General features: G+C 61.4%; 2 protein-coding genes and 1 non-coding gene across 12 annotated transcripts; 1 reads left to right on the top strand and 2 right to left on the bottom strand.

Moving 5' to 3' along the window:
* Positions 1-125: 125 nt before the first annotated feature.
* Positions 126-22,362, bottom strand: GMEB1 (glucocorticoid modulatory element binding protein 1). Of its 10 annotated transcripts, none has more exons than XM_087760516.1 (11): positions 22,153-22,362; positions 10,445-10,611; positions 9,332-9,414; positions 8,254-8,378; positions 7,212-7,315; positions 6,609-6,763; positions 5,263-5,391; positions 4,404-4,541; positions 3,165-3,287; positions 1,400-2,070; positions 128-1,129 (listed from the first exon to the last, which is right to left on the bottom strand). In XM_087760516.1, exons 2-11 carry the CDS (start codon positions 10,570-10,572, stop codon positions 554-556), a joined length of 2,232 nt encoding a protein of 743 aa, XP_087616642.1. In that variant the 5' UTR covers positions 10,573-10,611; positions 22,153-22,362; the 3' UTR covers positions 128-553. The 10 variants fall into 10 exon arrangements, with proteins under 10 accessions (XP_087616644.1, XP_087616645.1, XP_087616646.1 ...); XM_087760514.1 differs by lacking the exon at positions 22,153-22,362 and adding an exon at positions 11,955-12,003; XM_087760515.1 differs by lacking the exon at positions 22,153-22,362 and having other exon boundaries at positions 10,445-11,354.
* Positions 12,289-22,146, top strand: LOC104017919 (discoidin, CUB and LCCL domain-containing protein 1). Its single transcript, XM_087760525.1, has 15 exons — positions 12,289-12,424; positions 14,949-15,170; positions 17,414-17,551; positions 17,943-17,994; positions 18,200-18,272; positions 18,369-18,502; positions 18,666-18,703; positions 18,826-19,020; positions 19,770-19,894; positions 19,981-20,149; positions 20,265-20,357; positions 20,557-20,647; positions 20,832-20,869; positions 21,078-21,200; positions 21,661-22,146. Exons 1-15 carry the CDS (start codon positions 12,325-12,327, stop codon positions 22,053-22,055), a joined length of 1,986 nt encoding a protein of 661 aa, XP_087616651.1. The 5' UTR covers positions 12,289-12,324; the 3' UTR covers positions 22,056-22,146.
* Positions 22,276-22,404, bottom strand: LOC148055366 (U11 spliceosomal RNA). The gene has a single exon (XR_015705572.1). It is a non-coding gene; the product is annotated as a U11 spliceosomal RNA (small nuclear RNA).
* Positions 22,405-22,633: the final 229 nt, after the last annotated feature.

Raw genomic sequence — 22,633 nt, 5'->3', positions numbered from 1 at the left:
ACAAATAAACCATTCGAGCGTACTTCCATTTTTTTCCTTTTAATGCAAAAAAAATAGCCAAACACATCTTCCTTCCCCCTCCCCAGGTGTGTTTCCTTTTTGCTTAATATTTCCAGCCAGGCAGCTCCCCCCCTCCCAGCCCTCGCCCGGCACTTCCCTCCTTCCCTCTTCCCACCGCAGCGGAGCCCAAAGGGACCCCGGCCACCAAAAAAAGAAAAGAACCAAACCCAAAAGAGGGAAAGAGGGAAAACCAGCCGGGCACACGGTATTTCAGCAACGTGCCGGTTCTAATCCTGCCAAGAGATTATAGGAAGAAAGAAGAAAAATACAAAAATAAAACCACCAAACAAGTAGCGACAAGCACGGAGCAGCCCCAGCACACAGTGTAAACAGAAGCTGCCCCGATCCGGAGTCCAGCTCTCCCGGAAAGCAAAAGCACAACATGCTTTGTACACCCCGAAAGGTCCCTGCGGCGCTGAGCAGCGAAGGGGGAGGTTGTGGTTTTAAGCTTGAGTTGATAGTTTTTGCCTTTATGCAAAAGGTTGAAGCGATCTCAGAGTCTCCAAGTGGCGTTTGCAGCACCGAGCCTGGCCAGGCGGGGAAAGGGATGGGGGAAAAGTGCCACGGGAAGAGGTGGGATTGGGATACAGGGACCCCCCAGACCGGCGAGAGTAGGTCCAGGGCTTTGCAGCTGGGAAATCTGGCCAAGGGAAGGGAGAGCAAACAAATACAAAAAAATATAGATATAAAAACGATTTGTGCAGAGGAGGAGGAGAATATGGACAGTAGAGGCAGAGTTACTGTCGTCTTCCCCAAAGCAAGAATAATAATAAAAAAATCCCAGTTGAGGTGACAGTGAAGAGTCCGACAGAATTCCCTTCCCTGGGGGAAAATAAAAATACAAATGAGGTACCTTTTCCACCCCAAAGCCGTCATCCCTTCCCACAGTCACATCAACGCTCCAGCCACTGGTTATTGTCTCTCTGAAATAAAATAATCGGGGCCAGGGCAGGCCCGGAGCAGAAGCACCATGCGCGCGGCTGGGCCACGGCGCGCTCTCGGCGCCGGGAGCCCTCGTCCAGTTCCTCCCGGTTGGGTTGTTCAGCAGAGATCCAGTCTCTCCTTGACCCTGCAAACAGGCGGTATTGTTCAGTGCTCCACAGAGACGGAGCCTTTTCCAGGTCTCACGTGTTTCTCCAGCTTTTTTGTTTTAAAAAAAAAATTATATATATATATATATAATATACAGTACAATGAAAATATCCATGAAAACAAATGGGGTGGCTGGCAAAGATGCTTAACAAAAAAGCCCAAAATAAAACAAATTCCCAACTCTTCCCCAAACTGACGCTTGCCTTCCCCACTAGTCCTCCAAGACCACAATCTCCACGTTATGGACCTGGTGCTGATGGTCCTCCACGTCTCCCACCACTTTCTCCTCAGTCCTCAGCTCCGTCTCCAGGATCACAGCTTTGCCCTCCGACTCGTCCGTGTCCGCTTCGGGATCCGGCGCCGGGTCGATCTCTATGATGGTCTGCCCGTCATCCGAGGTGCCTTCCACGGCTTGAATGGTGGAAGTGAGGCCGGATTCCATGGCCACCAGTTCCACGGGGTTGACCACGGCCGCCACATTCGCCAGGGCACCGCTGTCCTGCATGGCTGCCGAGCTCAGCAGCGCCAGGCTGGAGGACGGGTGGAGGGTGACCGTGTCGGAGGAGCTGGTCTTGGAGGAGGACACCACGGTGGCGTATCGGAAGAGCTGGGAGCCAGATGGCAAGGTATGAACAGTCACCGGGCTGGAGCCTTGGCTAATGGTTGCCACCGGGATGTTGCCCACGGAGAACTGTTGTCCGACGGGTGCGATAGCGATGGGGGAGATGACGGTGAACTGAGGCTGCTGGATGGGGGTGGAGGGGCTGAGGACGGTGGCGGAGGCTGGGCGCTGCAGGCGAGGTCTCTTGGGGGGCTTGGGAGCGCTGACGGGCATCAGCACCACGTTCTGGATGGTCTGGGACTTCGCCTTCTGGTCCTTGGCAAGTTTCTTCTGCTCTTCCAGCTGCCGCTCCAGGTCTGCAAAGAGAACGGCTAAGCAGCGCGCTGGGCTAGGGCCGGCACGCCGCGGGAGCTCCTGGGGACTCGCAGGCTCCGCAAACAGCCATTACACCCCACGTTTGCGACAGGAGGTCTCCTAGCCACCCAGTCGAGTGCGACCTTAGCATTTCACTCAAGACCAAACTGCACTGAAGGAAAAGGCCAGATTCTCCTGCCACCCACACAGCCCTGGTCAATGTTGTGCACCCGCTCAGCCCACTTTGGCCAGCTGTCAGCACCTGGATAAGGAACAGGCAATGCTCTGCACCAGCTGGCTACTCCTACTGATGAGAAGATGGGCATTTCTGCTCCCCAAGCTAGACCCACCTACACGGGAGAGTGGACAAACCCCCCTGGGCAGCAGGAACGGCTTCCTGGGCTTGGCTGGGTCCCCTCCCCAGGAGCCGAGCACCTGTACTGGGGAGAGGGAGCTGGACTGCCTGGGTCAATGCAACATCTCCCTCGACCCTTGTCTGCGTGAACGCTGGAAGTCAGAAGCAGCACAGTAATCTCATTTATCCAGGGCAGTAGGGGACTAGGACATCCCAGATAAGAACAGGTTCTGCAGGACACGGTGAGGAGGGAGACACATCCAGCAAGCGGCTCTGGGGAATCCAGGTCAGATTATTGGCTTCAGCTCAGGGGAAGCCGTCCAAGACACCCGATAGCTCCACGCCAAGACAAGCAGACAACTCCACTCCCCATACATGGAGAAGCTTATTAGCTCGAGCACAGCACGGCACTGCCTGCAGCTCAGGTGACTGCTGCACAGCCCTGAGCTAGCAGCACCTAGTTCCTAACGCGATGGAATGGGACTCGCACTCCCAGCACCCTGGCTGCAGCAAAGGGCACAGACTTTGGGCTGTTGAATGCCCCAAGCAACTGCTCACTGCGAGGTAAAGGAGAGGGGAAATTCCACTCAAGCCCTAAGATGGAAAGGGACTGGGATGCATTTGTTTTGGGGCAGCGTGTATGGAACAATAACCCAAATCCAGTTCATATGTCGAAGAAAAGTCACATCAGTTCCGAAGAGCAGCAACAGGGTGAGAAGCCTTACTAGGCACCAACTGTACCTGCCAGCGTGTAAAGAAATTGTTCCTCTCCTTGCTCCGTCTGGTTTTTCCTGTTGTCCAGAACCTTCTTGACTGTGTCCATTAGGCCAAACGTGTGGGCGACGTTGTTCAAGACGGCAGCATCTGCAAGGAAAGTGCATGGGGACGAGTGCCTAGTCCCACAGGTGGGACTCAGTCAGGTACTCAAAAGATGCTCATATCACACCAAAAATTTTCTGCTGCTTTTTGTAAAGCTCTGTTCTTTCACAAGGGCTGGCTGACAAGGGCAGACCCAGCTCCCTCAACCTTCCGACATCCAAGGACTAAATAATCCCATTCACATGATAAAGAAAATGAAACAGAGATGTGTCACCCAAGCAGCTCAAAATTGCTGCAAATGAAAGCATAATTTGCAATCACAGAGATACAAACGAGCTCGCCACCTACAAATCATCACCCCGTGCTGCTGACAGTGTCATTAACATGCCAGCTCCACTGAAAGCTGTGCAAAATTTCTATTATAATCCACTGACTTCAACCACTTACAGCTTCCAAAAGCTGCCACCTACCAGACACAAAGATCCGCCAGTCCAAAGCTAAATTTGAAAATAAAAAAAAATATCCTGAGTAAAACGAAGTTTGTGGCTACATGGATGTTCTCTCAGTAAGAGCATCAACAAGAGGTGCCCTCAAACCCTGTGCTCACAGGGGCATGTGCTGAACTGGATTAGGGAACTGATCCAAGTTAAAAATAACCCTAAAGAGGGGAGGGGAGTTATTTTTAACCCAGATCAGTTCCCTCTTCTGGTTCGGCCCCCAAAACAGGTTTTCTGGCGCAAGTGAAGACAGAACAAGAAGTGAGGGGGCAGGACCTGTTTAAGCCTGCACTGTCACGAAGTGTTTGAATAATTCTGGTCTGAGAAGGGAGTCTGGGCAGGCTTTCGCGAGGGCCAGGCGCTGAGGACAGGCGCCCGATGGCCTCAGCAAGCTGCCAGGGTCACTTTGCTCAGGGGACAGGGTGGCACCTCGTGTCCTTGTGCCCCGCGGTGGTGTAAGCGAATGCACTTCACGGTTGGGCAGGCTGAGACCACACCCAGACTCAGCGCCCACAGCTCAGCTAATGAGTGGTAACTCGCTCACCACCCTGACTCAACAGCTTTCAATGGTGGGGATGGACCCTTGTCACATTTTTTTGCCTGCAGCTGCCTTTTTGAGCATCCTTCCCCACCGCAGAGCCAGAGGCTGTGGCTCACAACCTACCTGTCATCTGGAAGGGAGACTGACCCAACCTCTGCTGGACGCCTCTTAGGACTTCTTCTATCTCCTTCTGGATGTTGCACACAACCTCCTCCATCAGCCCCACGTCAGCTATTCCTTTCCAGAACATCAGCGTGTCCTCTGGCACAAGGAGAGGGAAAAAGAAGTCAACATGTACAAGCATTTGGCATTTTTCCCACAAGGCTACCTTAAACCTTCCAGGCAAGAGTAACTTTGCAAGATGACTTCTAATTTGGCCGTTGGGGTGGATATGACATACAAAAAAAAAAAGAAAAAAAAAAAAAAAAAAGAAGCAAAACAGACCCAGGCAGCAAATCAGTAACATGTTGTCAAGCAGCACCATGACTTCCAAGGCGACATTTCACATCTTCGCAAGATGCAGAGCTTAAAATCTTTGCGGAAATTCTGCCTAAGCTTCCGTACTGATCCTAAGAGGGAATGCAAGGCGCCGCAGCCAGAGAGACACAGCCAAGAGAGCTGACAGGGTACTAACACGGGGTACTAACAAGACACTGCTCCCTGATGGTTTCAGTCTAGCTCTAGGCTGGCAGACGTTTACATCCTTAGAATGAATAAAAAAAAGCCCCTAGTAACTAGTAGCAACTGATTGGGGGGATCATCCATCAGCCACAAGGCCAGGGCTGAAGTCTCTCTCTGCCTGCTGTAGTGAGGAGCTCTCTTTGGCAGGGACCCTGCACGCCTGGGAAATGCTGGGATAGCCAAGGGGCTGGGGGGCAGCTCTGTCAGCGCCTAAACTCTCCTTATTTTCAGGATTTCAGTCTCCAGAATGTAACAGGCGAGGAGAGGTGGAGAAAACACCCAACAAGCAGCCTGAGCTTACCCGAGATCTCATCCGTGTCCTTTTTCATGCCTTCCTCAGTGGCCATGGTGACGGCAGCCGTCAGAGCCGAGTTCCACTCGATCCCCTCCTCCATGCTCTCCTCTGACAGCGCGATCTGGGTGATGCTCCCTGCCAGAGAGGCAACGTCAGCTCTCCCTGCAGCACCCGGAGCACCAGCCCTGAATCCCTGCTTCGCTTTCCACCCCGCTCACCCCTCCCAGGCTCTTCTTCACTCTCGTGGTCAGGTTGTTTGTGCCTGGCTTCTTTCAAGCAAATTGGATGAAAGCAAATATTGCTGCTTCTCATTGGAACTGTGATTGTGAAAGGCTCTGGGGCTTCTGGGGGGAAAACCACAAACCCTCCAGAAAGCAAACCGGAGTCCTGGCAGAAAGGAGCAGAAAGGGATCAGAATAAAGAAGGGAATAAATAAGCCTCAGGCCAGCCACCCTTCTCCCCCTGCATCATCAACAGGGAGCTCTGCACCCTAGAGATGCCCTTATCTCTCAGGAAGTGACAGGGTCAGGGTCCAAGCTGGTTTATAGAAGGGAATCGGATCTGACTCAATCCTAAGTTTCTGGATCAAATTTGGGACTAAGCCAACGTGCAGCCACTGTAAGGTTTTACCATGTGGCTGTGGTGCTTTCCAGGAGATTCTCCTTAGCCTGTGGACGACTCTGCCGTCTCACCGACCCAGGGCCTTCGAGAAATGTAACCTGCCCAGCTGAACGCTGCGGTACGGTTGGGAGTGGTCTTCTCCCTTAACCTCAGCAAAGAGATCACTTTCTGCTCTGAAGCACGGGATTCACTGAGAATTTGCAGTTGGAATGACGATGAAATCATGTTCAGCCATCACACCCCGTTCATGGATGGCCAGGTGATGTGGAGCAGGCTGCTCCGGAGGAGGTCAGCATGCCTGGATTCATTCCTGAGGATCAGCCCACCTCATGCCTTTGTAATCGGCCCTCAAACAGGAAAGACATCAGGAAATGCTGTACGAGCTCTTTCAGGTGTTTGCCCCCATGGTGACCGCAGAACAGGGTTCCCTTCAAGGTCAGCCCCCTCCAGCTCCCAAGGCTGCCTCTAGTCACTGCTTAATCCGGCTGCTGTCCAGCCCTCCCATTACCGCAGAGCAGAGCTCCCTGACAGATGCTGCCTCTCTGAGCGGACACGAGAAGCATTTTCCTTCCCAGAAGGCAGAGCAGTCTCCTGAACGGTGGGACCACCCTGCTACGCCTGGGGAGAAGGTATAAAGTGTGTGTGTGTGGGGTCAACCTGAATTGATTAGCCCAGGGAGGGAGAGGAGTGTCAGAGGGAAACTCCCGTGGCATTGCTAACTGGTTTCCTACCGTCAGCTGATGTAGGAGTCTGCACCACACTCTGCTGCCCCGGCACCGGTGCTCTGGCGCTGCTGATCAGGAGATCAAACTTGGTGCTTCGACAGGTGTTGGTGCAAACTTTGTCGTGCTGGTAGAAGTCGATTTGCCCCGAGTCCATCATCTTCCTGTGCAGGGAGTGGGGAGAGAACCAGGCTCAGCTCAAACCTCAGCCTGGAGACAGAAGGGAGTATTCCACGTAGGAATGCTACGGCCATGGGAAGGATGGAGAAAGGGAGACCCAGCGCCACTCTGCACACAGAACATCTCCTGCAGGGTTTCCAAATGGCAAACAGAAGCCATTCCCCAGCTTCACATACAGGGCTCCAGTCCTGCTCCACCCCCACCAAGTACCAGATCCCCCAGGCGAGGCCACTTCTGCCCAGGATGAGGAATCCTGCCCAGACCACGGGGCCAGGATCTCTGCCCCAGAGGTGCTGCAGGTTGCTGGCCAGGTAACGTGAGCCTCCAGGAGATCTCCTGGGGACTGCAAAGCAGACAAAACGCCTGCTCGGGATCCTGCAGCTGCAGTGATGAAGCCCTGAAGCTGGACACACTGGCAGGCAAGTCAAATACCTCAGCATGATTCCTCCGAGGCGAATGGCTCTCTTCCAGTCCTTTAGGGTAGACTTCCCAGCCAGGTGAACAAAATGCTTCGGACTGATCAGTTGGTCATTGAACTGACAACGAGATAAAGAAAGGCTCAGCAAACACAGGGTAACGTGGCTTTGGAAGACTGCATTGGGACATCCAACACAGCCAGCCCACAGCTCATATAAGCCCACGCTTCTACCCAGAAAGAGGAGCTGCTTCTCAAATTCCTACCAACTTTGATCCCCTCGGCACAGCAATGCTTATAACTCCAGAACAGATGCATTTGCAGGGATGACCTGCCAGCCATCGGCACTCGAACCACACAGCTCTAGCCAAGCCCTGAAGGCTTTTGTACGAAGCATGAACCAAATTAGCTCCTTCTGTGAACTTGGAGATCATTATGGGAGACTCCTATTACATGAAATAGCTGAGGAACATCTAGCTGATGCAGGTATTCACTCGGGCATCTGTTCCATCCTGCTCCAGTGACTAAGGTCCCGCTGAGGGTCAGCAGCAGAGCACTCTTGCTGCAGCAGCACACGGGGACTCAGCCTCAGCGCATCAGCTCTTACATTAGCACACTCTCAAGTAGAAAAAGGTAACAGCAAGATTTCTCTTCTCGATGCAACCTGCTCACCGAGGAGCTGACAGGAGTGGAGTATCAGGACACCAAGGGAAACAGACAAGGAAGAAAAGCTCTGGCAGATCTCAGTACGCATCCCCTGCTTGCCTTCAGCCCCAAGTCCCTCATCAAGGGCCAAATATGACTCTGCTTTAAACAGCAGTCAAGAGCAGCACTGAAATATCAGGTGGGTGATAGGCCTTCACTCCTTAACCCACTCCTCCCCTGCTTCTCCCCATGCTAGAAACAATCTTAGTGCTAACAATCCAGCACGCTGCAAAGGCAAAGTCCCTCGGCTGCAGGACAAGGCTCAGATGAAACACAAAAAATAAGAAAGTCCTGTGGAGGTCGAGTACCAGCCCTTGAGAGCAGAGAAGGAATCCGCTGCGATAACTCCCTTACCTTTACGCACTTGACATTAATTCCCGGACAGACGAACTTCTTCCAGAGCAGGATGGCTTTGCTCTCCCCGCAGGTGATGGGATAAGCGATCTCGATTTCCTCGTTCGTTTCAATGGTGCTGGGGTCTGAGGGAGGAATGGGTAAAAATGAACCTTTCCACCCACGAGGCTCAAATTCCACAAGGCGGGAGCTGAAAGCTCACAGGCTGTGAGACGTACACTCAGGAAACCAAAAGAAGGGCCGACCCTAGTTCAGGATCAGTCCTCTCTTAGTCTTCTCCAATTACTAGCTCTAAGAGCAATTGGCATGTGCTTTTTAATATAGCAACACTCAAAATGAAGCTCATCTATCAGGAGAACGTGAGATCAGAAATCCAACACATCTGTAAGGGAGGGTGTCAATGAGAACAATCTTTGTGGAAACAAAATGCTTTAAAATTTGAAGCACAGATATGTCAGATTTCTTGGAGCTCTGGTATCTCTCTAGCAGCGATATCAGATATTTACTGGTAAGATATTCTCTTCACACACAGAGTTTCTGCTAATACTGCTGAAAGACCCACACCCACACAGGAAGCAGAACACTAGCCAAGATCCAGTGACAGCACCTAATGACAGGAGCCTTTCCCCACCTACTCCTCAGGATGGCAGGGAGCACTCAGAGCCAACCTGCTCCGTTCTTCCGACCATCCAACCCAAACCGCTTCAGCAAAGAACCAGCGATCAGAGACTGATGCCTCCACCAGCGCAGACACAACCGCCATCGTCATAACCATCATTCCTGCCTGCTAGCGTCGCACACCAAGACTAGGGTGAAATCTCGGCTCCCCTGGACCCCGTGGGAGCCCTTACCATTCATTGCAGGAGAGCCAGGATCTCAGTTCCAGGACTTTGAGACCAAGCAGTAACAGCAGACTCTTATTCCCGAGTATGCCCAGACCCTGCACCCACATCCATGCCTGGGAAACAGCATCTGCAGGGGCAGAGCCAGAAGGAAGCCCAGCGAACTGGAGGCACCAGCTCAGCGGCAACCAGCCCTGCAGAGGAGGGGATTCTGCCCACGCCAAGCGGGAACTCACCGATCCCTTCTTCTAGCTTGTGGATGGTGTGGGTTTCGACGGCCACTACGGCGGCGCTGGCCTCGGAGCCCTCTTGGTAAATCCTGTTGTGAAAGCGGCCATCCATAAACAAACTATATAAATCATGGGAAATTAAGATTCACAGCACAGGGTTAAAAATTCGCTTTGTTTCTTTCTTGCCTGCCCTGGAAGGATGTGGATTTCGTTTGATACAGTTTCAATCACAGGCATTTTTTTGGCACATACAAAATACGCTAATAATCCCAAGGATTGAAACATGCAGAGGCGTTCCCAGTCCTGTCATCGCACCCTCCACGTTGCCAGCACCACTGAAGCAGCTCTGCAGTGCGCTTCCCTGTGCCTTCTCCTCTGGTTTCTGCTAAAGGCAGTTAACCACGACAACAGCAAGCAGAGCTCAATGCCCCAGGATTTCCCTTCCAGCCCTGTGTGACACTGCAGCATGGGTGATCACGCAGGGAAGAGTCACTGTCAGGCCCACAGCCACCCTGCTCTGCGAATATTATCAAACTGGAGCCAGTATATTCACATCCTGATTGATCGAGAGTTAAGATGAAGTGCCTGGTGGCAGCCGCTTCTCCGCAGCAGCTGCCATGGGTACCACAAAATTCCCTCCAACATCCCAGCTTCATTGTATTTTAGAGGAGGATTATTTTAGGGGAAAGCTGGCACAGACGCATATGCGGATCTGGACACACGGGCACAGACCACCATGTGCAGCAGCTGCAGTGTTGCAAAAACCCACCCTGGGGCGGGAGAGGGAAGAGGGAGACCGGGAGGACGCGCGGCTGGGGCAGCAGCGTGACCACCTCGCCGCTCCCCCGCTGCCACAGCCAGCCCCAGGCTGCCGCGATCCACCGAGACAGCATCGCGCGGACGCCTCTCCGCAGGACAATTTCAGTCCTCGGAGGCCCCGTGACAGCGACACAGACAAAAGCTTTTTTGCGTTGTATTTTTCTCTCTACCATGCGTGGCACAAAACCGACGCAGACCTGGAAAACGCAGCGATACTCGGTCCCCACACCACGAAAATCTACAGGGACGTCCCCCATCCCACCCCGCATCTCCCAGACACACCAGTGCCATCCAACTCACCCTTGCTGCACCGGCTGGAGCTGCAAGATCACTTGGGTTTTGGTATCCTCCGGGTTCTCCCCTTCGTTTCCGTCACTTGGTACAACCACCACATCACCCACAGGGACGCTCACTTCGGCATTCGCCATCTCTCACATGAAGCCCGGTGGCGGCGGGGTGCCGTGGTGCTGCAGAGGGCAAAGCAGAGGCAGGTCTGTACCGCGGCAGCACCGCTGCCTGTGCAGGCAGAGGGGCAGGCAGCGGTGTGTAAGCATGATCGCCCAGTCCCACCGCAGCAAAGGCCGGGCCAGCGGGGCCGGCAGAGCAAAGCTCCAGCTCCAAAGAGGGGACCAGGCGTTTTAAATTCACCACCAGAGAGAGATGGCAAGTGCCTGTCAACACGCAGGAGGATTTCTCCTCCCCTCTCAATCACGATAGCCAGGAACATCTCATCCAACGATACAAAACCGACAGAGGCAGATCCCCCCAGTGCCATCCCACTCATAACTTCCCGAGCAGCGGCCTTCCCCGGATCCAGCCGAGCCAAGCCCCCCGGTGGGTTTTGGCGAGAGCGTGAGAAGGTTTCTGAGATGGAGCTTCTCCCCTTGGCCGGCAGCGCTTCCAGCCGCCCTCGGGATGCTCCGATCCCTCGCTACCGGGACCGTGCCCGGTGCTGACCCTTCCCACCGCACAGGGGCTGGGGAGAGGCGGCCGGAGACCCGGGCCGTCCCTGCTGCTGTGGAGGCACAGGGCTGGTTTCGTTGCCGCCGTGGGTCGGGATCACCCCGCCGGGCTCAGAAGCTTCTGGGAAAGCGCTTGTGTCAGGAGGGGGCCCCGCGGCCGGCGATGGCGGGCCCGCTGGCCCACGGCGGGGACGCGGTCCCCAGCCCAGGCACCCCCGCGGGCCGCCGCGCCTCCCTCCCCGGCCACGTCCTCACCCGCTCAGGGCTCCCGCACCCCGGCCAGGCCAGAGCCGCGGCCCGGGGCAGCGCTGTGGGACCCCCCGCGGGCCGGCAGCGCTGTGGGACCCCCTGAAACCCCGACGGTGACCGGCCCCGGGCGGGGGGGCCGGGCCCAGGCCCCGGGCGGGGGCTGCAGACGCGGGCCCCGGGCGGGGTGCGGGGCCGGTGGGACCCCGCCGTGGGGCCGCCGGCCCTCGCTAGGCCTCGGGTTGGCCCCGGGCCCCGCGGCGGCCAGAGGTCACCGGGGTGGGGGGGGCGGGGGTCACCGAGGCGAGGGGTCAGAGGTCAGCGCCCCCCCAACAAGGCCGCGGCCGCCCCCTCCCCCCCCCCCCCCCCGCGGCGCGCGGCGGGGCGGGGCCGCCCGGGGGAGGGGTGTGGCCCCCCCCCCTCGCGGCGCGCGACGTCCGCCCTCACGGCGGCGGCACGTACGGCGGCGCGCGCTGGGGCGCCCCCTCCCCTTCCCGGCGGGCCGGGCCGGGCCCCCTCCCGCCCCGCCCCGCCCCGCCCCGCCGCACCGCCGCCGCCTGGCCCCTCCCGGCTCCCGTAGCGCGGCGCCTGGCGGCCCTTACCGTCGCCGAGCGGCCGAGTCCGGGGGCTGAGGGAAGGGGGAGGGAGGGGGGGACCGGGCCGGGCAGGAGGGCGCATGCGCAGTAGCCTCCGCGGCCTCGGCCGCCAGCACTTCCGGCCGCCGCCTGCCTTAAAGGGGCCAGCGGCGGCGGCGCGACTGGCGCCGCGCTGCCCCCTGGCGGTGGGGCGGCGGCACTGCCCCGCCGCTTCCCACGCGAGGCCGGGCCACTGACAGCCGGGCGGCCCAATGGGGGCGCGGGGGCGGGCGGCGGTAGCCAATGGAGGCGGGCGGGGGCGGGGGCGGGCGCGGGGCGGCGGGCGCGGAGGGGCCGCGGCGGGGCCGGCGGCGGCGGCGGCGGCGGCGGCGGGAGGATGCGGGCGGGCGGCGGGGCGGCCCCGGGGGCGCTGGCGCTGCTCTGCCGCTGCCTGCTGCTGGGGCCGCTGGGGCTGCGCCCGGCCGGCGGACAGGACGGTGAGTGCGGGTCGAGGGGCAGCGGCGGCGGGGGGACCCCGCAGCGGGACGCGGCACCGGGAGCCCCGCTCCCAGCGGCATCCCCGGGGGTCCCCTTTTCTCGCCGGGGTGGGCCGTGCGCCGCGACCGGGACCGGGAGTGGGTCCGGGACGGGGACGGGGACGGGGACCGGGACCGGACGGGCTCCCCTCTGCCGCGCTACCGATCCGGGACGGGTCCCCGCTGTCCCCACACCGGGACGGGATCCCCGCGAGACGCCCGCCCCGGTGCCGATCCGGGACGGGGTCCCCGCCATCCCTCTGCCCCGGTACCGGCCGGGACGAGCTCCCCGCTGCCTCCGCCACCCCCGCATCACCCCGGTCCCGCACCCGCCTGGTCCCCCCGCAGCCCCGCCCCGCTCCCGGTGCCGCCGGTCCCGGGAACGGCTCCGTCCCGCCCGCAGGGCTTTCCCGGGGAACCCCTAATCCCCGGGGGCCCGACTCTGCTCCGGTTTAAGAGGATCGCTGGAGCTTACGGTAACGAGCCCGGAGAGCTGGGCAGCGGGCTCCATCCCGGGGATGGTGTGGGCTCCGGAGGGGTTCGCACTCCCGGGGGTCCGGGAAGGCCCCGAGGGACCGTTCAGCCAGCCTCATCCCGAAGACACGATTGTCCCCGGTGCCGCTCGTCCCCAACTCATCCGGGAGCGAGGAGGCGAGGACGGGACATCCGAAGCACCGTTCCCAGCGAGGGGAAACTGAGGCACGGGGCAGGATGGGATCAGCGGGGGCAGAACCCCGCTGCGTTCCCCGCGTATCATTTGGGTGACGGCCCACAGAGGGTTCCCACCGGATCCCAAACCCGGCGGGGGACGCGGGGGAGCTCCCCCAGGGCCGGCGGCGTGCCGGAGGCCGGGAGCGTGCCGGGCTTTTCCCGGAGCATCACCCTGTTGTGTCTTTCCTGCATCCTGTGAGAAAACAAACAAATCCCTGGCAGCGATGGCCCCAGCCGGGGCCCGGCCGCGGCTTTGCCTTCACCCAGCGGAAATCCACTTTTCCCATGTTTTGGCAATTGATTTTTTTTTTAGGGGGCTTCCCGTGGCCGGGGGCAAGTCCCCAGCCTCCCCGTGGCTCTGCCTTCGCCAGTCCCGGCCCCTCGGTAGCATTTTTGGTGCCAAAGTGCGCATGCGGCTCTTGGCTTATCTCTGGCATGCCCGTCCTGCACGCGCCGGCCGCTCTCGGGATGCTTTTACCAAGGCTCTCCTTTCCCGGGATGGGTTTTTCCCAGGATGGGTGTTTTCCCGGGATGGGTGCCTCCAGCTCCTCCACACCCACCGGTGGGGGTCCATCCAGGACCCCCGGCTCGGGCGCACGCTGTCCTGGCCTGAGCGGGTTTGCCGTGCAGATCCCGATGGCTCCAACCTTCCTTGCCGGAAACTCCCCCGAATTTCTCTCCCCCCGGCACAGCGGCCCCTCGGGGAGCCGCTCTCCCAGCACCCCCCAGACCATTATCCCCCCAGCCAGCCGCCGGTGCCCCCCGCCAGCCCCGGAGGGCCCGATCCTTCCCGGCTCTGCCATAACGGGGGCCGCTGCCCAGCCGGGGCGGCAGGGGGAAATCGGGGATTTCACCCAGTCCCACATCCCTGCCGGGGGTTGCTCACAGGAGAACCCCCCCGCTTTGGCTGCCAGCCCTTCCCGCAGGCTGGGCGGGGGTGGGCTCGGGGGGGGGGCTGGCATCTTCTGCCTCCGGCCCCCCCCACCCCCTTTTTTTTTTATCCCTGCAGGATTTTCCCCCCGCCGGCGCTTTGTGCCGTCTCCCGGCGACAGCGAGGGCGGCCAAGGCAGAGCCTTCTTTCTGGCTGTGCCAGGATGATGCTTGGCAGGAGCAGCAGCTTTTTGGGGCTGCAGGGAGGGGGGGTGCACGATGGACCCCCACGGCCCCCCAGCCTGCGCAGAGGGGCTGAGCAGTGCTTCCCTCCCCTTCCCTGCGCCCCAATGCCACCAGAAATCCCGGCTGCTTCCGACTCCAGGCACTTTCAACTCAAGTTTCCAGGATATTCCCTCATGCCCGGGGGGCAGCGAGCCCGGAGAAAAGCCCCTTTTGTGGCGGGCGCTGGCATCGCCCCGGGGAGGAGGCGATGGGGATGCGGCGATGGGGATGCAGCTGCCCAAGGTCATCCTCAAGGTCAAGGCTGCAGCCGAGGGTTCCCAGGGCGCTGCTCGGTGCTGTACAGCCCCGCGGAGCGGGGGGTGTTTCCTCCTTGCATCCTTTTGTAGCCCCCCAAAATTGGGGTCCTGCTGGCCTGGGGGATGGAGAGGGGCTGGAGGCGCAGGTCTGTGCTGGGTGGCTGGGGGGGAAACTGAGGCAGCTTCATCCCCGGATCCCCCTGGGGACTGTCCAGAAAAGCCACAAAAAAATATTTCAGACAAGGAAAACATTTGAAGGGGCCGCTGGTGCCCATGAGGTGTCTGGGGGGCCATGCCAAGTGGGGAAACTGAGGCAGGGAGCAGCCCTGGGAGCTCCGGTCTGAGCTCCGGTCTCTCCGCAGGGGACGGCTGCGGCCACACGCTGCTGACACCGCACAGCGGCACCCTCAGCTCCAAGAACTACCCTGGCACCTACCCCAACCACACCGCCTGCCGCTGGCGGCTGCGTGCCCCCCCGGGCACCTCCCTCCTCCTGGCCTTCGGGGACGTGGACCTGGAGCCCTCCGAGCACTGCACCCGCAGCTCCCTGCTGCTCGCCGACCCCCAGGCCGGCACCGCCTACGGTAAGGGGGGGTTCCTGGGGGAAACTGAGGCAGCGCCCGGCCGAGGGGCTGCGGATGGGGCGGGGCGGGGATATCACATTATGTAAAGTCCTGGATGAGGAGAGTATCAGGAAAATCTGGCTTTTTAGCTGATTTTGTCATGGGGGGAGTATCTGAGGATGGGGGTACCCGAGGAGGGGGACATCCAAGGAGGGGAATAGCCGAGGACGGGGGTACCCAAGTACAGGGTGTATCCGAGGAGGGGGACATCCAAGGAGAGGGATATTTGAGGAGGGGGATATCTGAGGGTGGGGGTACCCGAGGAGGGGGCTGTTGCCAAGCCAGAGGGGGGGCCCCCAGTTGGGACCGGATGCAGCTGGTGATTAATTAATTCTGTCCACCCAGCCGCTGCCCAAATGCTTCCAGGATTTTCCCGGAGAGATTTAATGGTCTCGGAGGGATTTGACAGCACCGGGAGCGTGGCGGGTGCTGGGGGAGACGTCTTGGGAGGGGGGGAGGAAGCGTCACCACTGGGGTGTCGATGGGGTGGGAAGGAGGAGCAGCCCCGAGGCCCGGTGAGGGGCAGGGGACACTTTGGGAAATGGGAGGTGGAAAGGAGCCAGTTTAAATCCACCACTGCTTCCGGGACCAGAATTTTTTCCCCGTTTTCCGGGGCTTTCACCCTTTCCGGGCTGGTATCCGGAGGGGTGGCAGCACTTTGGGTCCCCAGTCCCCGTCCCCTCTGCTGTGGCCTTGGGGACACGTTTGTCCCCATCTCCCAGGACCCCAAAGCCCAGAGACCTCCTGGCCCAGGCTGAGGGGTCCCGGAGCAACACAGGAAAGGGGACACCCCCCAGATGATGCTCCCGGGGGGCTGGCGGAGGCGGTGGGGGCTGGAGGAGGCGGCCGGGCACCCGCAGCCCCTTTGGGTGCCTTCTCTGGGGCCATGCGTGCTGGCGGGTGGGGGGTGACGTGGCCACTGGGGTCCCACTCCCTCGCCTGCAGCTGATGCCGGTCCTTGAGTCCCAGATGTTTTTCGGGAAGCGACCAGAGCAGGCGGAGGTTGTGGGCTCCGTCCCGCTGACTCAGACCCGGGGTCTGGCGCCCGGCCTGATCCTGCCTGGGGATGTGCTGGGGTCCCCGCGGGGGTGGCAGCCTCCAGCCCATGGCTCGGCCAAGGGGTCCCCAGCACCCAGGGGGCCTCCAGAGCCGCCGGACGGGTGGGCACCGTTCCAGACATGGCAGCACCAGCCCAGGGCAGCGCTGGCATCTGGCAGCGGGTGGGAAATCTGTGCATGTGCGTCATCTGCGTCTCATATGCATGTCATTTGCATATCATGCAGAGCCCCCATTCCATCACGTCTGTGACCCTGTGACATCCCTGCACACACGCGTGTCCCATGTCTCCTGGGCTTGACCTCTTGGTTAAATATGACCAGGCAGGGCGAGGGTGCGGGTCAGGGTGGGGAAACTGAGGCACGGCACGACCCCATGGCGGGGGGCTTTCACCACCAGCACCACAAGGACACAGGGACACAGCTCCCTGTCCCCAGGGCAACGGTGGCATTTGCTCAAAGCATCTCTGGGTGCCCCGAGGCCCCAGTGATGGACATGACACAGAGCAGAGAGACGCAGGTGGGAGGTGATGGCAGTCTGCAGATTGGGGCCACCTCTTGTCCCTGGTTAGGACCAGAGATGTCCCCAAGGAACCCGCCTGCCTGCTAAGCCGAAGCTTTAATCAGGGAGATGGAGACTGCAAATTAATTTGGATTAAACGGGGAGGATTTAGAAAGCAGCTTCAGCAGCGTGCGTGAAAGGGGAGACGGGGAGGGGACGGGGACACGGCCCCCATTCCGGGGTCCTGCAGGGCCGCGCTGTGCGTGCCAGCCCTGGCAGTGGGGGACATGGTGGCAGGAACCCGACAAAGGCTGGTGGCCACTCGCGCTGTCCCAGTCGTGATGGAATGAAGAGGCCCTGGTGGGAAGTGTTTCTGGGAAGCGGTGGGGGAGTCCCTGCCTGGCCAGGAGCCCATCTGCCCCCGCTCTGGGGCTGGGACCACCCTGGGGTTGGGACCACCCCGGCACGGGGCCACCCTTGGGGTAGGGCCACCCTGGGGCTGGGACCACCCTAAGCCAGCCCAAATGCCTGAGCCCCCCCGGCCCTGGGGAGGGCTGAGCAGGGGGAGGTGACGCCCTGGGGTCCGGGTGCCCGTGCTTGTCCCCGGGGAGCCCCAGTCCTCTCCACGGCCCCGTCCCTGCCGGCAGGGCCCTACTGCAGGAATGCCGTCCCCGCCACCCCGCTCCTGGTGACAAACTCCAGTGCCGTGACCGTCCTGTTCAACAGCACCAGCCACCGCTCGGGACGAGGCCTCCTCCTGTCCTACGCCACCTCGCAGCACCCAGGTAGGGGGGAGCCTCCCCCAGGGATGCCGAGACCCCCCTGTGTCTTGGCCCATGACGAGGGGCACGGCTGGGGGTGGAGGGAGCTCCTTGCTGACCCCAGGGTGGGCTCCCATCGCCCCGAGCTCCCTGAAGACCCATCTTCTCCCTGGCTGGGGGCACAACATGGGAGACCCTCAGGCCACCCAGCCAGCTGGGACCCCCCCCCAGCACCCTAGACTCCCCAGGTCAGCTGGGACCCCAACACCAGGCAGAGGCACAGGCATGGGGCCGATGGCTGCAGGGACCGAGGGGCCATCCCTCCCTGCCCCGCTGGGACGGGGTGCCCTGGGGCAGAGGTGGGTGCTGTGGGGCGGGTGGGGGTCCCTCACCCTGGGGTGTCCCTGCCTTGCAGACCTGGTCTCCTGCCTGGTTCGAGGCACCCACTACACCCAGGATCACGTCAGGTGAGTGGCCAGGGGGGTGAGCGGTCCCCGCTTTGGCATCCCCCACCCTGGCACCACTGCCGGTCCCCATCCCTCTCCCAGGTGCTGGGGCTGCGCTCGCCCTGGGGCTCTCGGGGTGCAACCACAGCAGGGGGGGAGCAAAGCGGGTGCACAGAGGGGATTTGGACGGGAGCGAGCCCTGACCCCCCCTCGCCGTGTGTTTCAGCGTGTACTGCCCCGCGGGCTGCAAGGACATCGATGGGGACATCTGGGGCAACCCGAGCCAGGGCTACCGGGACGTAAGTGCAGAGCCCGGCTTGCCCTGAGGGGCACCATGGGGTGCCCAGCCCCCCGCCCCGGGGGGGCTGCTCTCACCCCTCCCCTGCTCCCTGCAGACCTCGGTGCTGTGCAAGGCGGCCGTGCACGCCGGGGTGATTGCGGACGAGCTGGGCGGGCAGGTCACCCTGTCCCGGGAGAAGGGGATCACGCTCTACGAGTCAGCCTTCGCCAATGGGCTCCACTCCAAAAGGTGGGTGAGGGGGGGCTGGGGACCCCGGCTGCACCCCACACCCGGCCGTGGGACCCATCTGCGCTGACACCAGGGACCTGCCACCCCTCGATTTCGAAGACCCCCAGGGTTCGTTCACCTGGGGACGCCCTGTCTGATGCTCGCCCCACTTTCCTCCCCACAGGGGATCCCTCTCCGAGAAGCGGCTCGTATTCCACAAAGGTATTTTTTCCCCATTTCCCCTGAAAGTAAGTCACGATTTTGGCTGCCAAACCTGGTGGCACCCCCCACCCCGTGCCCAGCCAGGGGTCCTGGGCTCCCAGCCTGCTGTCTCTCATTGCCAGCCTGCGGCGATGCGCTGGAGGTGGCCGCCTTCAACGCCTCGTCCTGGTGGCACGAGGTGGACGCGCTGGGGCAGGACCGAGCCTGGGCGGCTGAACGGGCAGCGCTCAGCACCACCGGCCACTCCTGGGCAGCCGAACCCGGCTCCGAGGCTGCCTGGCTGGAGCTGGACCTCGGCACCCGCAGGAACGTCACTGGTGAGTGCCGGCCAGCGGCCCCCGTCCCCAGGCCACCCTGACCACTGTCCTCCCCATGGTGATGTGGGTGCCAGCCTCGCTGACCCCCCAAAAACTGCCCAGAGCCGTTGCAACCCCTGCCATAACACCCAGGAGGGACTGGAGCTCCTTGTGCCATGGTTATACTGGTGCAAACTGGGACGCAGACAGCACCAACGCCCCCCTGGCTGTCCCCTGTCCCCCTTTTGTCCCCACTGTCCCTGCCCCCCCCATCCGCAGCCATTTCTGGGATGAACAAGTTAATATTATGCTCTTGCATCTGGTGCCAGCGAGCGCCTTTTGTTCGGCCGGAGCCTGCCGAAAGCGGGGGCTTTGTGCGGCGGCGGCTGGCGACCAAGGGGAGGAAAATGGGAACATTGTCCAGCCGGAGGCTGGAGGAGGGAGGAATGCGGGGCTGGCAGCCGGGGCCGGAGGTTATCGGCTCCTGGGGGCAGAGCAGGGGGTCTGGCACTCAAATCTGCCACCCAAACTCCCTCCCAGGGCCGGAGGGAACCCCGGGGGGGTGACACGTGCTGCCCGCCTGGTCCCCTCCCAGCAGGGACTCAGGTATCCCAGAGATGGGAGTTATTCCGGCTGGGAAAGCTCTGCTCCATGCAACAGGGCACATCCCGGTGCAGATGGGACACAGGGCAGCCCCCCAAGCCCTTCCCCGGCCCCGCACCCCCCGACCGACAGCAGGGCCCTCCCCGGGCTCGCTCCTGCACCAACAGGCATCGTCACCAAGGGCTCCTCCGAGCAGCAGCACGACTGCTATGTGACGTCCTACCGGGTCTCCTCCAGCCGCGACGGGAAAAACTGGAGACCCTACCGAGGCAGTGGTGGCCAGGAGGACAAGGTGGGCATGGGGGGACAACGGGGGGGCTGCAGACCCCCTGCCCGCGGACATTCGGCCAGTGGCACCCTCTTCACCCTCTCCGGCAGGTCTTTGAAGGAAACACCGACAGCCACGGGGAGGTCTCCAACGCCTTCATCCCCCCCATCGTCGCCCGCTACGTCCGCGTCGTGCCCCAGAGCTGGCACCAGCGTGTGGCCTTGAAGGTGGCCCTGGTGGGCTGCCAGCTGGCACGGGTCCGCGCGCCCCGGCCCTATGGTGAGCCCCTCTGCCGGAGCTCTCCCCCTACATCCCAGATGTCCCCTGGGGGGACCTCTGCCTCCCCATGCACCGGTGGTGGTCCCACGCTCACATTCTCCGCTCTGCTCCGCAGTGCCCAGCGTCCCCAAGGAGGTCCCCGTCCCCACCAGCCGCCCAACCAGCCGCACGCCCATCCCCGGTGTCGCCCTGGACCCAGAGAAGGCAGGTGGGTGCTGTTCCTGGGGCGCAGCATCATCTGGTGGGTGCTCCAGGCACCGATGGACCCACTTGGGCTTTAAGACCCCCCTGTGACAACACACACAGAGATTTTCCTTCTCTGGTGGCCCCAGGTGGGCTCCTGGCACCCATGGGTGCAGAGGGGTGGGATGGGGCACCTGTGGGCTGACGCTGCCCTCCCTCCCCAGGCTCCACGCTGCTGGTGATGCTGCTCATCGGTGGCTTCTTGCTCCTCTGCTCCAGCCTCCTGCTGCTGGCTTTCCTCTGCCGCAAGAAGAGGTGGGTCCCATCCTGTCCCCTGCTTCGCCCCGGGGGACCCAGCATCGCCCCCCCAAAGCGGGGTGGCTCTGGGTGGCCAAGTCCCGAGGGGCGCAGCCCCCCTGCAGCCGGCACAAGGAGGCAGGCAGTGGTGGGCAGAGGGTAGCTGGGACCCCTCACCCCCGTCTCGCTCTCCCCTCGGCAGGAAGCCAGCAGCGGAGCTGAACTGTGCAATCACGAAAGGTAAAGGGCCTCCAGCCCCTCCCTGGGGGTCCTGCCGTGCCTGGGGCCGAATTCAGGAGGGGTGCAGCTGGTTTAACCAGTGCTGCTGCCTAGCCCTGAGCCGCCCCAGCCCCAGGGGCACCCGTCTGCCCCCAGGCACGGCGCTGCCTGTCCCCAAGGGACAGCATGTGACAACCGGGGGGGGGCGGGTTTTCTGCTCTCTGCTCAGGGTACCCCAAACTGGAGTCGAGCCAGGTGTGCTCCCTGCAGAGCCTGCCGCCCCCTGGCTCCACGCTGGCCTCCTTCCCCACAGTGGCTGTGCCGGGGGACCTCAGCCGGACCCATTCATCAGGTAACGGGAACATTGGGGCTCGAACGGGTCCCTCCACCCAGAGCCAGAGCTGTGTCTCCCCCACTGCACCCTGGGGTGCCCATTCCCCCCCTCCAGCACCACTCTGGTCTGACCCCTGTCCTGGATCATGGCCCTGAGCAAAAGGGAGACCCTAGCAGGGCTTATTATTTATCATTATTGTTATTATTCCACCTCAGACACAGGCGTGGCCATCAGAAGGTGGCTGGAGGGCACCAGGAGCCCTGCTTGGTGCTGGGGCAGAGGGACGTGCCCATCCCCGTGGGGTGGGTGTCCTGCCCCAGCTGGGTTTTAGCACGCATCTGCCCTGCTTCTCCTGGCCCTGAAGGTCCAGATGTGCCTGGTTTTCCCACCCACATCTGGAACAGCACCCTGACCCCTTCACCGCTGCGGGGACAGTCCCCTGCTGTCCCCAGCTCAGAGCCCGCCGTCCCCGTTGCAGACTATGCCGAGCCAGACCTGGTGCAGGTGAGCCCCAGCAGCCAGATGGGCCCCTCCACCTTCAAGCCTCTCCTGGACGAGGGCTACACGCTGCCGCTGGTCGTGAGCCACTACGACGTGCCGGGAAAATACCACGAGTACGCGGAACCGCTGCCGCCCGAGCCCGAATACGCCACGCCGTTCAGCGAGCCCGAGCCCGCCGCTGCCCGCCGGAGCCCCTGCGGCACCACGGGGCTCCCCGCCGCCCCGTCCTTGCCCCCGGCGCCGTACGACGCACCCACCCCGCGGCCGGGGGAGCGGACTGCCAGCCCCGCCGCGGGCATCGCCTCTCCGGAGGGGTCCCGCTTCCAGCGGGGGGACTGTGCCCTCTCGCACGTCTACCACGAAGCCTTGTGAAGCTGTGAGGAGGGGCAGCCCGGCGGCGGGAACGGACGTGAGCCTCCCCTCGCCCGCAGACAGAGTTTTTTACGCACATTCCTATTTAAATACACACATATTGCCGTGTACATCGCTGTGTGACGCCTTCCCGCCCTGCGCCGCCGCTCCCGGTTCCATGAGGAGAAGCACGCGGGACCGGTGCCTCTCCCTTGCCTCACTCTCTGCCGTTGACGCTGCCCGGGGCGCCGGAACGGGCGGTTACCGGCCTCCCTCCCCACAAAAATTGTGCTTCCGAAATCTCTTGATGTCGATTCCGCGGGGGCGGCCGCGAGGCCCCCCCGTGCCACGCACAGCAGAAGCCCTTTTTAAACGGCCGCCTTCCGCCCGCCCGCACCGGAAAGCGACCGACTACTATCGCAGTCACGGCGAGGCACGCTTCCCGCCACAACAACGCCACTCGAATCTCTATCCCTCCTCTCTTTCTTCCCAAGTTGCACCGCTCTTTCCGCATTTCTGCGTTCTTTTCTCCCTAAAAAATGCTATTTCTCCGCTTCTTGGGTATGCAAATCGCGCGCGGCATACTGGGGCATCTCCCC

Source organism: Nipponia nippon, unplaced genomic scaffold (assembly GCF_047370975.1).
Source record: "Nipponia nippon isolate SJK-2023a ecotype South Korea unplaced genomic scaffold, ASM4737097v1 scaffold_23, whole genome shotgun sequence".
Lineage (NCBI taxonomy): Eukaryota > Metazoa > Chordata > Aves > Pelecaniformes > Threskiornithidae > Nipponia > Nipponia nippon.
Note: the sequence above shows the minus strand (reverse complement) of the source record. Positions and strands in the feature narration are given on the sequence as shown.